This window comes from Heptranchias perlo, chromosome 39 (assembly GCF_035084215.1).
Source record: "Heptranchias perlo isolate sHepPer1 chromosome 39, sHepPer1.hap1, whole genome shotgun sequence".
Classification (NCBI taxonomy): Eukaryota; Metazoa; Chordata; class Chondrichthyes; order Hexanchiformes; family Hexanchidae; genus Heptranchias; species Heptranchias perlo.
In genome coordinates, this window is record NC_090363.1 from 10,200,550 (window position 1) to 10,215,272 (window position 14,723).

Here is a 14,723-nt window from a genome sequence, read left to right on the forward strand (position 1 = left end):
CCCAAACTTCATTGAATGTCTTTTCTCTTTGTAAATGTGATACAATTTCACCGAGATGTGAACAGCACTTCCAGGGACTCTGGAGTGATCTCAGACTGGGAACCGGGGCTGGATCCACCCACAGAAACATGACATCAGCAGTTTGAATCAGGAAGGACTGAAACTGATCACAGCTTCCAGGCAGCTGCTTGACATTTGTGGCACTTTGTCTTTTAGGGTGAGCGGCTACAATCATTAGCACAGTTCAGTTTATGGATCTATATCTTACACCGTCTTTCACCAGAGGGTTTGTAGTCTGAAGGTGTTTTGGAGCCCAGTAACATCGAAGGTAAAAGCAGTTTGAATCAGCAAGTGCTGAGTGTGAACATGGCTTCCAGACGGCAGGTAGAGATTTTGACCGAGGAGGCAATTTGTCCCATCTGTATGGATTTCTTCACCGATCCGGTTATACTGGAGTGTGGGCACAACTTCTGCCGCTCCTGTATCACACAGCAGAAGGAGACAAACTCTTGCCCGGAATGTAGAGAGGAGTTTCCAGAAAGAAACTTCAGGGCCAATCGGGCCTTAGCAAATCTGGCCGAGAAAGCTCGAAAATTAAAGCTGAATCCGGAAGAGAAGGAAAGTAAACTTCACTGTGAGGAACATCAGGAAGAAGTGAAGCTGTTTTGTGAAACTGACAAGAAACTGATCTGTATGATTTGTCGAGATGCGCGGGAACACAGAGACCACCGCTTCATGCCGATTAAAGAAGCTGTTGAAATGTACAAGGTAAAAGGGAACAGATTTGATCACCTGATTATTTGATCACATTTTCATGGTCGAACACTTTCATTCTGTGATTTTTTCTCCCAATCCCAGGATCAGCTGAAATCTTCCTTAGATTCTCTCACAGAGAAGAAAACGGCGGTTCTAGAAACGGAACTGAAACAGAAGCAGCAGATTTCCAAAGTTAGGGTGAGTTCTCCCTGTGCTGATTCTCTGCGATCTCGGTTAGTTTTGTTCCTTTATCGCGGTACATTATTATTTTTCACATTTCATTTTGTAGGAACAGTCGAGCAGTCTGCAGACCCGCATCACATCCGAGTTCGCTAAAATGCACCAGATTCTCACTGAGAAAGAGCAGCTTTTAATCGGAGATCTCAGGGAACAAGAGGAGAGGATTCTCGAAACAATGGAGGAAAATCTTCGAGTAAATCAAGAGAATTTAATATCTATTCAGGAGAAGCTTGCAAAGTTGGCAAAAGAGATGGAAGAAAAAGACGAACTGACATTTCTGAAGGTGAGGGTTATATTTCAGTTTAGTTCAGTGAATGTTCACAGTCACAAAATGATGGGCAAGAATTTTGAAATAAATGCAGCATTTCCCCAATAATTCGGAACTGATTGAAATCGATCGATTTTTTGTCTATTCCGAGGCGGATCTGCTATTTTCACCGAACTAATCGGCCTCACACAATGTCTACAGAATCCCGGGAATACCAGCAACCACCCCGGGAATGAGTTGCTGTGATCTTGATACTTAGCTTGTATTTATTTCCATATTGCCCAAGAGTTTAATATTCTACTGAAACTCACTTTGCAATCCAGTTACAGTTACATTTTGTGACTGTGTGGGTGTGAAAGTCACTGGGGGTAATTTTTACCCCCAAGAGGGTTGGGGCAGGTGGGAGGTTAAAATAACAGCTTTTTGGAGCGGGACTGCATCCTTGCTCCAACTGGCCCACTTCCGGATTTAACCCAGGCAGGTTTGTGTGCGTGTGCACAACAGGCACCAGGAAGTACCGCCCCCACTTAAAGCCGGCGGGCCGCTACTTAAAGGGGCTGTGTACCTCATTGAGATACTTGAGGTTCTTAATCCTTTGTGCATTGGAAAACTTTAATTAATTTAACCGTACCTGTTTGGGTTTCCCATCGCTTTCGATTCACGTCAGGTGAAAGCATGTGGTCAGATCCATGAGGTGAGAGCCTTTATTGCACTGCTTGTAGGCCCGGAGGGGTAGGAGTGCTTCATCCAGGCCCAACAAACTCAGCTGGCCGATAGGACCCCTGTGATTGGCCGATCCCTTCCCCACAATGGCGGCCCCCACCTACCTCCGACCTCCAACAACCTCCGCTCTCCACCTCTCGGCCCTCCGATCTCCACCTCCCGGCCCTCCGATCTCCACCTCCCTGCCCTCCCATCTCCACCTCCCCGGTCCCCTGATCTCCTTCCTGTGCCCCCTTGATCTTCTCCCCGGCCCCCCGATCTCCCCGGCCCATGATCCCTCCCCGGCCCCCCCGCCCCCCCCACTCTCCTCTGCTAGTGCAGGCCTTTTTCCGCCCGACGGCCACCCACCTGTCAATGAGGCTGGCTGCCGGGCGCTAAGCCAGTAAGTGAAAATTGTTGACCTCATTATCGTGACCCGCCAACTTACCTTCCAAGTTTCGGACCCGAAAATCTTCCTCCCGCTCCCTTCCTGACTCGAATTCTAAATCATGTCTGTGAGTGGGACTCATGTTGATTTCCAGTACCTGAGACACAAATCAGATTTTTCAACTATATCCTGTTTCTATCAGATGCATTTAATAATTTTGGTGTAATTTCTGCTGTCTGGTTTTCAAGTATATTATAGGTAGAATTACATAGATTTTTACAGCACAGAGACAGGCCATTTGGCCCTACAGATCTATGCCAGTGTTTATGCTCCACATGAGCCTCCTCCCACCTTATTGCACCTCACCTATCAACATATTCTTCTGTTCCTTTCTCCCTCATGTAATTATTGCGCTTCCCCTTAAATGCATCTATGCTATTTGCCTCAACTGCTCCATGTGGCAGCGAGTTCTCCATTCTAACCACTCTCTGAGTAAAGAAGTTTCTCCTGAATTCCCTATTGGATTTATTAGTGACTATCTTATATTTATGGCACCTAGCTTTGGACTCCCCCACAAGTGGAAACATCTTCTATATGTCTACCCTATCGAACCCTTTCATAGTTTGATATTAAATGTAAATCTTTTTAGCACTTTCTCTAGTGCTTCTATATCCTTTTTGTAATATCATCTTTCTATCTGTGTGTTGGCAGCAGTGAGAATTCTGAATTATCAGCAGCTTATAACAATTTGGGTGTCATTTCTGCTGTCCAGATATAGACGGTCAGTCTCTGTCAACTCAGATTTGTGTTTTATTTATTTCAGGAGAAAACGTATCAGAAGAGGAGGTAGGACATGTTCTTTACTGAAACTCTGCACAGTTTGGGAAAATAACTCAGAAAAAAGTTAATGGTGAATTCATAAGCAATTGTTTAATATTTGCAGGATTGGCAACGACTCTCATTCACTGTTATTAACAGATGCTGCCCTGTCTATCGAAAAATTCAACGGTCCTTTACAGTACACAGCGTGGAGAGAAATGATTGAAGGCATTAACCCTGGTAAAACGCATATAGGTTCCTTTGTCCTGATTTATAACTCATTTCTTTGTATAATGATTCAGATTATATCAAAGAGAGTTTCTTTAAGCACTAAGTAGTTGCAAAGGATCACGGTTAAAAGCAACCCTGAGTGGAATTAAAGTGTTTACCATACACCAAATCCACCTTCTAAAAAGCATCGCCTTCAACTAGTCGGCTGAAAATTTCAGCTCTCCCAAAATGACCAATACAGGGACCCTCAGATGAACCACTGCCTCCAGAAACCTGCAATACTTTGTAGAATTCAGCAAGAGGCAACCCATAGCCCCTCCCAGCAGATCACTTCCTCCTCTACAATATGGCACCCTCCTAATGTATCGCCACCTTTTGTGCCACACTCATGTCCATGAACATGGTCGGGACAGAAAGCCTGAGGAAGCTTGGGAACAAGGCTTTGTCTGCCCATTGAGGAAGGAGGAGGAGCGAGGGTTATGTAGTCAGCTGGTGATCATTGTGGACGTGGAGAGCAAGCAATCCAATTCCCGAAAGTGTCACCAAGACTTATTCTCTCATTTGTTTTGAGGAAACAGTCCACTCACTGTAGACTAATCAAGTTGTGGGCCACAGCTTCTTTATCCCCTTGCTTTTCTACTTTTCCCCTTGAATTCTTTATCCTCTTCCTTCCTTACTGTTTGCCCCGCGTTAGCTCTTTCCCTCTCTCCCTCTGCGGGATCTGTCCTTGTTCCCATGCCCTCTGTTGAGCTTAGTTTCCCTCCGCTCTCTCTCCGTTCTCTCTTCCCTTCTGCAGCAGTTCACCTCCTTACTTTTTCTTTTCTTTCACTCTTTTTCATCCCTTCTTTCTTTCCCTCTGGTGTCTGTATCTCTCCTCATCTATCACGCTGATTGGTGATGTGGGGTTATCAGGGGTAACGTCTCCGGGCCGAGATTGTGCCTCCAAGTCACGTCGGAGCCTCTTGGTGCCGGTTCCTTGTGTATTTCTACAGGCCCGTGGGTCACTGCAGGGGCTGAGCACCGCAGTGGACTGGGTGGGGGGCGGCTGCAGTGTTCCTTGTAGCGGGTTGGTGTCGAAGCAGGATGCCAGGGGCTGAAGAAAGACACAAATAAAACACAATGTGCGCCTGGTCCCCGCTCAGCTCTTACCGGGTTGGGAAGTCAGAGCAGCCTCAGGACCAAGAAACTAAATCATTGACTGTGTTATTATAACTTTCCTTCAGCTCCAGCCTCTCTGACTCTGGATCCAAACACAGCGTATCCCTGGCTCATCGTGTCTGAGGACCGGACCAGTGTGAGATTCGGAGATAAACGGCAGCCGCTCCCTGATACCCCGCAGAGGTTTGATCGTGTGGCCTGTGTGCTGGGATCGGAGGGATTCACATCAGGGAGACACTACTGGGAGGTGGAGGTGGGGAACAAGACTTGGTGGGGTGTGGGAGTGGCCGGGGTGTCTATCAACAGGAAAGGGATCCTCGACCTGAGACCTGAGTCCGGATACTGGACTGTGTGTCTGGATCCTGGAAGTGTCTATATTGCTAACACCTCCCCCTCACGGACCTCCCTCATCCCAAGTGTGGAGCCCCGGATGCTCGGGGTGTACTTGGACTATGAGGGTGGACAGGTGTCATTTTACAATGCGGACAACATGTCCCATCTCTACACTTTCACCCACACTTTCACTGAGAGACTCTTTCCGATCTTCAATCCTGGATGGAGTTATGACGGTGGGAAAAACTCAGCGCCACTGACAATCTGCAGGGTTAAAGGTCACTAACAGGTCCATCCCATAATTCCTCTCCACCCACCTGCCAGCTGCAAACTGCTGGGCGTCGGTCTCAGTCACAGGTGGTGCGGATGGTCCAAATGTCACCTGAGGTCAGGGTGGGTACAACCGAGTGACATTGTCTTATTGGTTATATTTGTTTGTTTAATCGGTGCAGTGGAACAAACTCGTGGCAACTGCTCCAGACACTCCTGTAAAATTAAATAAAATAACCTCAAGAACATCGAGAATCATCAGGGCGCAGAGACAGAGGAGAATTAAAACATGGGCAGTGCTCCCTCAGTATTGCTCTGAAGTGTCAGCCTGGATGATGTGCTCAAGTCTGTGGCGTGGAAGAGAGGCAAGAGTGTTCCCACTGAGTGAAGGCTGTCAGTGAGTCAAGGCACACTCCGTGAATGGTGCTGAAATCGCTGAGGAGAAAGCTGAAAGAGACCGAGGAGCGTAAACGCAATGTTAATTCTGGCCAATCAATGCAGAGCAGCAATCAACAAGGTAATGGGATGTTGAACTACCCGATATCTAGAGGGGGCAACTAGAGCGGCTGTAGCAAAGGCTGCTTTTGGGAAGTCTGGAGGAGCGCTCCTGCTGCTCCCGGTCCCACAGTAATGAAGGGGAACTTTCCTTTGGGATCCCCCTTTGGCCTGGCTGCCAGCTGATAGTGCTTGGAGTGTGCCTGGTACACGCTCTGCGCAGTTCAGTGAAAAAATGTTAATCGGGGTCGTGCGTGCATCTAGAGAAACTGGGGTTGTTCTCCTTAGAGTAAAGAAGTTTAAGGGGAGATTTGATAGAGGTGTTCAAAGAATTCAAAGGTGTTCAAGAATTTTTTTTACGCAGCGAGTTGTTATGACCTGGATGTACTGCCTGAAAGGGAATTGGATAAATACTTGCAGGGGAAAAATTTGCAGGGCTATCGGGAAAGAATAGGGAAGTGGGACCAATTGGATATCTCTTTCAAAGAGCCGGCACAGGCACGTTGGACTAAATGGCCTCCTGCGCTGTATGATTATATGATTCTATATGTGCCTGATTTGTATTTTAAATGGGCCTACCACCTGACTTGGGACAGCACCGCCCACCCAGCGGTTGGTCCGGGGAAATATTGCCGATCCCACAGCAACGAGGAGGTATGTCACTGCCCAACATTTTTTGGGGCACTACCACCTTGTTTCTGCCAGCGGGAGGCCTGAAAATTAACCCCAAAGTGTCATCATCATGTGGAGTGAGGTTCCAGATGGAGCGACGGAGACAAAAACCCTGGAATCATTTAAGAAACAATTTGATGCTACAATGGGAGGATATTAAGATCTCTCTGGATAGATCAAGATGGGCGGAATGGCCTTCCTCATCTGTAATTATCTTGGATTCTTGTTTTGGTTCCCGTGTGTGTTTCCAAGTGTCAGTAGGACTAATTTCATGTCGTTGTCCATAACTACACAGAAATGTAACTTTCCAGATGTATTTCATTTCTATTATTGTCCCAGCGAAAATATCGAGGAATTGATACTTTTACAATCACTTTGATATGACTGATCTTGCTACTGATTAGAAGGCAGCTGATCAGAACAGGAAGTAATGCCTGCTCTTTGCATAAGTTTTCTGTAATTCAATAATTTACCAAAATGTTTATTTTCCCATTTTATTATACCAACTATGTCATATTAATAAAGTTAGTGGCCATGACTATGTGTTGTCAATAGTCTGCCCTTGTGAGAGCTTGGGAAATAAAACTTTAAATCCCAAATATTCAAAAATATATCTACATTTCTGCACAAGGGCCAGCAGTTTGGCTTATTGAAGCTGCCTGATCACCACCAGTGAAGTAACATCTGGTACATTGCAAAGTCCTGTATGTTGTACTGCTTTAACGTCCTGTATATTATAATGTCCAGTGCCCTGCAGGGGCAATAGCAGGGAGGGAGGGGCAGGGAGTAGGGGGTTGGTGGAATTACAATGGGCGGAGGTTCAAAGGGCAGGTGGGGAGATTTGCCCCAGGGGGAGGGGGGTTTGGAATTCTTAGACCAGAGTGGCCCTCTCCATTATCTCTTCTCCCTGAAAAAAGAGGAGAAAAGAAAGAGAGGAAAAGGAGAGAGATAGAGAGAAAGGAGAGAGTGAAAAAGTGTAAAGAGAGTAAAATGAGAGGAGAGATAAAGAGAGAGAAAGAGGAAAGAAAAGAGAAAAAGAGGAAAGAAAGAAGAGAAAGTGTAAAGAGAAAAATGTAAAAGGAAAGAGAGAGAGGGGCAAGGTGTGGGAAGTAGGATGGAGGAATGAAAGGTCGTAAAACAGTTTACAGACAGAGGAGCTGGAGGCAGAAAGAAATAAGGAATAAAAAGAGTGAAAGGAAGGAGAGGAGAGAAAGAAAGAGGGGAGAGAGAAAATAAAGAGTGCAATACTCACCCCACACATAGGTGATGCTCCCATATTGCCTCACAGAACCTCGTCAAACACACACCATCCTACAATACGCTTTAAATACCTGTGCAGTGAGACAGACACACACTTTTTTAAAATTTCAAAATATACTTTATTTCATAGAATTTAAAGATACACACAGTTTAATGTAAATATCACAATTCCAAACCAATACAATTCAAATCAATACAATACAAATCGTACACAATACGAACCCAATATTGCAATTCAAGCACAGTACATTTCTTATAACGCATGGTGTACAATATAAGACGGAATGGCCTTACACGGTGGCCTTTCCCCACAGAGCCTTTGGGGAGAAACATAGAATGGATACAGCACAGAAGGAGGCCATTTGGCCTGTCAAGACCGTTCCAGCTCCCTGCAAGAGCAATCCAGCTAGTCCCACTCCCCCACCCTTTCCCCGTAGCCCGAAAAAATTTTCTTTCAAGTACTCACCCAATTCCCTTTCAAAAGCCACAAATGAATCTGCCTCTAACACCCTTTCAGATTCCAGATCATAACCATTCGCTGCGTAAAAAGATTTTCCTCGTCGCTTTGGGTTCTTTTGCTCATCACCTTAAATCGGTGTCCTCTGGTTCTCGACCCTTCTGCCAATGGGAACTGTTTCTCTCTGTCTACTCTGTTTGGACCCCTCATAATTTTGAATACCTCTATCAAATTTCCTCTCAACCTTCTCTGCTCTAAGGAGAACAACCCCAGCTTCTCCAGTCTATCCATGTAACTGAAGTCCCTCACCCCATGGAACCATTCTAGTAAATCTTTTCTGTACCCTCTCCAAGGCCTTCACATCCTTCCTAAAGTGCGGTGCCCAGAACTGGATACAATACTCCAGTTGTGGCCGAACCAGTGTTTTACAAAGGTTCATCATAACCTCCTTGCTTTTGTGCTCTATACCTCGAATTATAAAGCTCAGGATCCCATATGCTTTTATAACTGCTTTCTCAACCTGCCCTGCCACCTTCAACGACCTGTGCACATATACCCCCAGGTTTCTCTGTTCCTGCACCCCCTTTAGAATTGTACCCTTTAGTTTGTATTGCCTCTTCTCGTTCTTCCTACCAAAATGTATCACTTCGCACTTCTCTATGTTAAATTTTATCGGCCACATGTCCGCCCATTCCACCAGCCTGTCTATGTCCTCTTGAAGTCTATCACTATCCTCCTCACTGTTCACTACACTTCCACGTTTTGTGTCATCTGCAGATTTTGAAATTGTGCCCTGTTCACCCAAGTCCAAGTTATATGTCAAGAAAAGCACTGATCCTAGTACCGACCCCTGGGGAACACCACTGTATACATCCCTCCAGCCTGAAAAACAACCGTTCACCACTGCTCTCTGTTTCCTGTCACTCAGTCAATTTCAGATCCATGCTGCCACTGCCCCTTTTATTCCCTGACAAGCCTTTTATGTGGCACTTTACCAAACGCCTTTTGATAGTCCATACACACATCAACCGCATTGCACTTATCAGCCCTCTCTGTTACCTCATCAAAAAACTCAATCAGGTTAGTTAAACACAATTTGCCTTTAACAAATACATGCTGGCTTTCCATAATTAATCCACACTTGCTCAAGTGTCTGTTAATTTTTGTCCGGAATTATTATTTCTAAAAGCTTCCCCACCACCAAGATTAAACTGACTGGCCTGTAGTTGCTGGGTTTATTCTTACACCCTTTTTTGAACAAGCTGTTGGGGATGAACCGGGACAGATACCAACGCATCTCTCTCCACACTCTCTGCGCAAAGGGGTAGTCTACTAGGAGATGGATGATGGTCTCGTCCCTGCTGCACCCTCGAAGGCAACTCGGGGTGGCGTTCAGATTCTGTGTGTGCAGGAAAGACCGCACTGGGAGGGCCCTTCTCAAAAGTATCCAAGCTACATCCTGGTGCCTATTGGTCAGTTCCGGCGATGAGACATTCTGCCAAATGGCATCGACCATCTGGTTGTGGAACTGCCCGAACGGACCCCCCTCTCCTTTCCCTGCAGGACCCCCAGAACGTTCCATATTGACCACTGCCTGACGACCTTGTGGTCGAAAGAGTTCCTCCTCAGGAACTTCTCCACCTGGGACAGGTGGTGGTGTACGATCCAGCTGTTCGGGATGTCCTGCGTCTGCTCGGACAGCGTGGCCAGACCCAACCTTCTCACTGTGGTGGACAGGTAGAAACTCAGGATGTAGTGACACTTGGTGTTTGCGTACCGGTGCTCTACACACATCCTGAGGCAGCCACACATAAAAGTGGCCATCAGGATCAGAGCAGCATTGGGGACGCCCTTCCCCCTTTGTCTGTGGGCTTGTACACGGTGTTCCTGCGGACGCGGATCTTTAGTAAAAGGCTTTTTATTAACTTCAAAATATACTTTATTTCATGGAATTTAAAGATACAGTATCAGTGACTGGTGTACATGTATCTGTTCTATTTCAGTATCAGTTCGTGCTTTACGTGTATCTGTTCTATTTCTGCTGACACTGGAAATTTTAAACAAAGCCTTGAAAAGAAGAGGCAGCACAGGATCAAAATATTCTTCAAAATAACATTTTTATTCTCCAACAGGACCTGAGATTTACAGTATTAATTTTGTACACTTTACAAGGCCATAGACTCCCAGGAAACACAGTTTTGTGCACACACTGCACCTTTCCACAGAACTTCATCTTATTTCTCGTCAGAGAATGAAAGGAAATATAATTTTTTTTATTCGTTCATGGAATGTGGCATCGCTGGCATGGCCAGCATTTATTGCCCATCCCTAATTGCCCCTGAGAAGGTGGTGGTGAGCCCCTTCTTGAATCGCTGCAGTCCGTGTGGTGAAGGTTCTCCCACAGTGCTGTTAGGTAGGGAGTTCCAGGATTTTGACCCAGCGACGATGAAGGAACGGCGAAATATTTCCAAGTCAGAATGGTGTGTGACTTGGAAGGGAACGTGCAGGTGGTGTTGTTCCCATGCGCCTGCTGCCCTTGTCCTTCTAGGTGGTAGAGGTCGCGGGTTTGGGAGGTGCAGTCGAAGAAGTTACTTGCCACTTATCAGCCCAAGCTTGGATGTTGTCCAGGTCTTGCTGCATGCAGGCACGGACTGCTTCATTATCTGAGGGGTTGCGACTGGAACTGAACACTGAGGAATCATCAGCAAACATCCACACTTCTGGAGAGAAGATCATTGATGAAGCAGCTGAAGATAGTTGGGACTAGAACACTGCCCTGAGGAACTCCTGCAGCGATGTCCTGGGGCTTAGATGATTGGCCTCCAACAACCACTACCATCTTCTTTTGTGCTAGCATTGGCGAGCAGGTTATTGGTCCTGTCCACAAAAAGCAGGACAAATCCAATCCGGCCAATTATCGCCCCATCAGTCTCCTCTCAAACATCAGCAAAGTGATGGAAGGTGTCGTCGACAGTGCTATCAAGCGGCATTTACTCACCAATAACCTGCTCGCCGATGCTCAGTTTGGGTTCCGCCAGGCCCACTCGGCTCCAGACCTCATTACAGCCTTGGACCAAACATGGACAAAAGAGCTGAATTCCAGAGGTGAGGTCAAAGTGACTGCCCTTGACATCAAGGCAGCATTTGACCGAGTGTGGCATCAAGGAACCTTAGTAAAATTGAAGTCAATGGGGATCAGGTGAGAAACTCTCCAGTGGCTGGAGTCATACCTAGCACAAAGGAAGATGGAGTGAGGATTATGCCGGGCCATGAGGTTACTGATTGTGGTGGAATACAAATCTGCTGCTGCTGATGGCCCACAGTGCCTCATGGATGTCCAGTTTTGAGCTGCTAGATCTGTTCTGAATCTATCCCATTTAGCACGATGGTAATGCCACACAACACGATGGACGATATCCTCAGTGTGAAGACGGGACTTCGTCTCTACAAGGACTGTGCGGTGGTCACTCCTACCAATACTGTCATGGACAGATGCATCTGCAACAGGTAGATTGGTGAGGATGAGGTCAAGTAGGTTTTTCCCTTGTGTTGGTTCGCTCACCACCTGCCGCAGGTCCTTCAGGACTCAGCCAGCTCGGTCAGTAGTGGTGCCACCAAGCCAGTCTTGGTGATGGGCATTGAAGTCCCCCACCCAGAGTACATTCTGTGCTCTTGCTACTCTCAGTGCTTCCTCCAAGTGGTGCTCAACATGGAGGAGGACTGATCCATCAGCTGAGGGAGGGCTGTAGGTGGTAATCAGCAGGAGGTTTCCTTGCCCATGTTTGACCTGATGTCAGGAGACTTCATCGGGTCCAGAGTCAATGTTGAGGACTCCCAGGGCCACTCCCTCCTGACTGTATACCACTGTGCTGCCAACTCTGGTGGATCTGTCCTGCCGGTGGGACAGGACATACCCTGGGATGGTGATGGAGGAGGCTGGGACATTGGCTGAAAGGTATGATTCTGTGAGTATGGCTATGTCAGGCTGTTGCTTGACTAATCTGTGGGACAGCTTTCCCAATTTTGCCACAGGTCCCCAGATGTTAGTGAGGAGGACTTTGCCATTGTTGAGTCCAGTGCCTAGTGGTCCGATGCCAGGGGGTCCATCCAGTTTTATTCTTATTATGACATTTTGTAGCGGGATTGTACAATTGAGTGGCTTGCTAGGCCATTTCAGAGGGCAGTTCAGAATCAACCACCTTGCCGTGTGTCTGGAGTCACAAATAGGCCAGACCAGGTAAGGACATCAGGTTTCCTTCCCTAAAGGACATTAGTGAACCAGATGGGTTTTTACGACAATCCGGTAGTTTCATGGTCACCATTACTAATACTAGATTTCGATTCCAGATTTTATTTAATTAACTGAATTTAAATTCCCCAACTGCCATGGCGGGATTTGAACTCATGTCTCCGGATTATTAGTCGAGACCGGTTTAAACAACAGAACAGTCTGCAGAAACTCATTCGAATGCCGATGCGGTATAAACACCCCACAGTCTGAAACAAACAGAGGTACAAACTGCCTTCCGCTTTAAACTGGTTTTCAACCCTCTGACTCTGCTAATTATGTGTTTCCTATTGATGTCGGAGGGAGGAGAACGTTTGAATGATTGGGAGGAGGTTATTTTGACCCTAACCCGCCCGGTGGGAACCTGACGGGATTGGGGGTGATGCTGGTTTTACACCCCGCCACGATTTTACGCTCCGTTGCAGTCAATATTGGGCAGGGTGTAAAACTGGCATTCCACCCGATCCCGTGGGATTGCCGCCCGGCCAGTTAGATTAAAATTTTCCTCTCTCTCTCCCGTATTTCCCAGTCATTTTATACACAGTAACTATGGCGACCAGGAGCAAATCCCCACCTTTGATCACTCACCCTCTCAGACAAGGGAACGGAACGGGGTGCAGACGGACAGGAAGGATTGGGAGAAAACCCATGGACAATTGGGTCAAAGCTGCCATACAATTGCTCAATTTACATAGAGGGAGGAACCAAGGCAAGCTCGTGAATATTAATCAGTGCCCAGTACAAAACGCTGGTGGACTTCCCTCTCGCGCAGAGGGTGTGGAGAGAGATGCGTTGGTATCTGTCCCAGTTCATCCCCAACAACTCGACAAAGCAGACACAAACCGAAACAGACATCAACTGCTGCTGGAAGACCATCAACTCAGTGAAGGAGGCCCTTTGGTCCATCCGAAACTTGCTGGTCTTCCAGCTGAAGGAGCTGTCCATGTCCGAGTGCTGCCGACTGGCAAACTCCAAGGTCCAGGAGTACGAGCTGCGGGACGCACTGAAACGAGGTGCGGCCTACGCAAAGGCTCTCTGGGGAAAGGCCGCCATGTTAGGCCATTTCACCTTGTATTGTACAGCATGTATTGGAAGATATGTACTGTGTTTTAAATTGTAATAATGCAATCGTATTGTGTATGATCTGTATTAGATTGTTTTTGAATTATAATTGTGACATCTACATTTAACTGTGTGTATCCTTAAATTTGATGAAAGTATGTTTTGAAATTTTAAAAAAGGTGACTCTAGTCCCACACCAACATGGCTTTCATGCCCTCTGAAGTGGCCTAGCCAGCCACTCAGCCAATTGTATTAAATTAAAGCCGGCGGGATCCCACTTAAAGCAATTATTTAGATAGTTCAGGTCGTTTGCAGACCTGATTGACATGATATTTTAGGAGGGGTGGGATTTTCATCTCAACAGAGCGTGTTTCCCGTGCTGGGGAAAACACTCCCAGTTGAAACAGACGTGTTGCAGTCACCAGCCAGTGGGAGCTGCAAAGGTCCATTTGACAGGTGTGGGGGGAGACCCTCACTCATTGCAGGAGGCCACTTTGTCACTTTGGACAAAGTTTGGCCTTCACCACCCTCCTCCTAACACTAAAATTCACCAACTTGGAACCTCAACCCCGGTGTGCAGATACATTTACCTACTTTGCGGAACCCCTCAAACATACATCTTCCGGATGGGGGCCGCCATAGCTGCAGTCATGACCTCATTGGAGGACGAACAGCATCACCAGCCTCGCCGGCCACGCCGTCCGCCTCTGACATGTGGAGCTCCACAACACAGTGCTGTGACACATCCACCTGCACAGCAAGAGGGAGGGCAACCGCAGAGAGAGATGCGTCGCAGAAGGCACTACCATCGCCACAGGGTCTACAGGCCGAGGCTCAGCTTCCTGGACCTCTCTGAGGAGCAGTGCACACGGAGGCTCAGAGTCACTCGACATCTGCAGCCTCCTTGATGCCGAGCTGCTCCCGGCTGGCCTGAGCACCATCTTCTTACCTGTCGCTGTCAAAAGTCACCACTGCCCTCAACTTCTTCTCCTCCGGATCATTCCAGGGTGCCACCGGGGACATCGCCGGCATCTCTCAATCGTCTGCACAAAAGAGCCCTACACCCACTCTGCAGTGACCCAAAGGGTGGCATCAGATGTGGGTCTTCATGGTAATCCTCAGGAAAGGGAATTATTGCACAAGCCAGATAAGATTTGCAAAGACGTGGCAGTAGCGGTGATAACAACATTTAATGTGAGTGGCAAAAGAAACAAATCTAAATGAAAAACATGACATTCTGCCTTACACCCTTGTACACTCCCTTTGTGCTCACAAAACCTTGGCCTTACGTTTACGGGAACCCCTATGTGGTGCTACCCCTGTG

The 14,723-nt window shown here is 47.1% G+C and overlaps 1 protein-coding gene across 3 annotated transcripts; it reads left to right on the forward strand.

The window, feature by feature from the left end:
- Positions 1-124: 124 nt before the first annotated feature.
- Positions 125-13,522, forward strand: LOC137305224 (zinc-binding protein A33-like). 3 transcript variants are annotated; one of them, XR_010958686.1, is made up of 8 exons: positions 126-768; positions 859-954; positions 1,046-1,279; positions 3,178-3,200; positions 3,298-3,413; positions 4,628-4,815; positions 5,348-5,682; positions 10,053-13,522. XR_010958686.1 is itself a non-coding variant. In XM_067974069.1 (7 exons), the coding sequence occupies exons 1-7, from the start codon at positions 367-369 to the stop codon at positions 5,564-5,566; spliced, it is 1,278 nt and encodes a 425-aa protein (XP_067830170.1). In that variant the 5' UTR covers positions 126-366; the 3' UTR covers positions 5,567-7,056. The 3 variants fall into 3 exon arrangements, 2 of the variants coding, with proteins under 2 accessions (XP_067830169.1, XP_067830170.1); XM_067974069.1 differs by lacking the exon at positions 10,053-13,522 and having other exon boundaries at positions 5,348-7,056; XM_067974068.1 differs by lacking the exon at positions 10,053-13,522 and having other exon boundaries at positions 125-768; positions 4,628-5,440.
- The last annotated feature ends 1,201 nt before the right edge of the window (positions 13,523-14,723 follow it).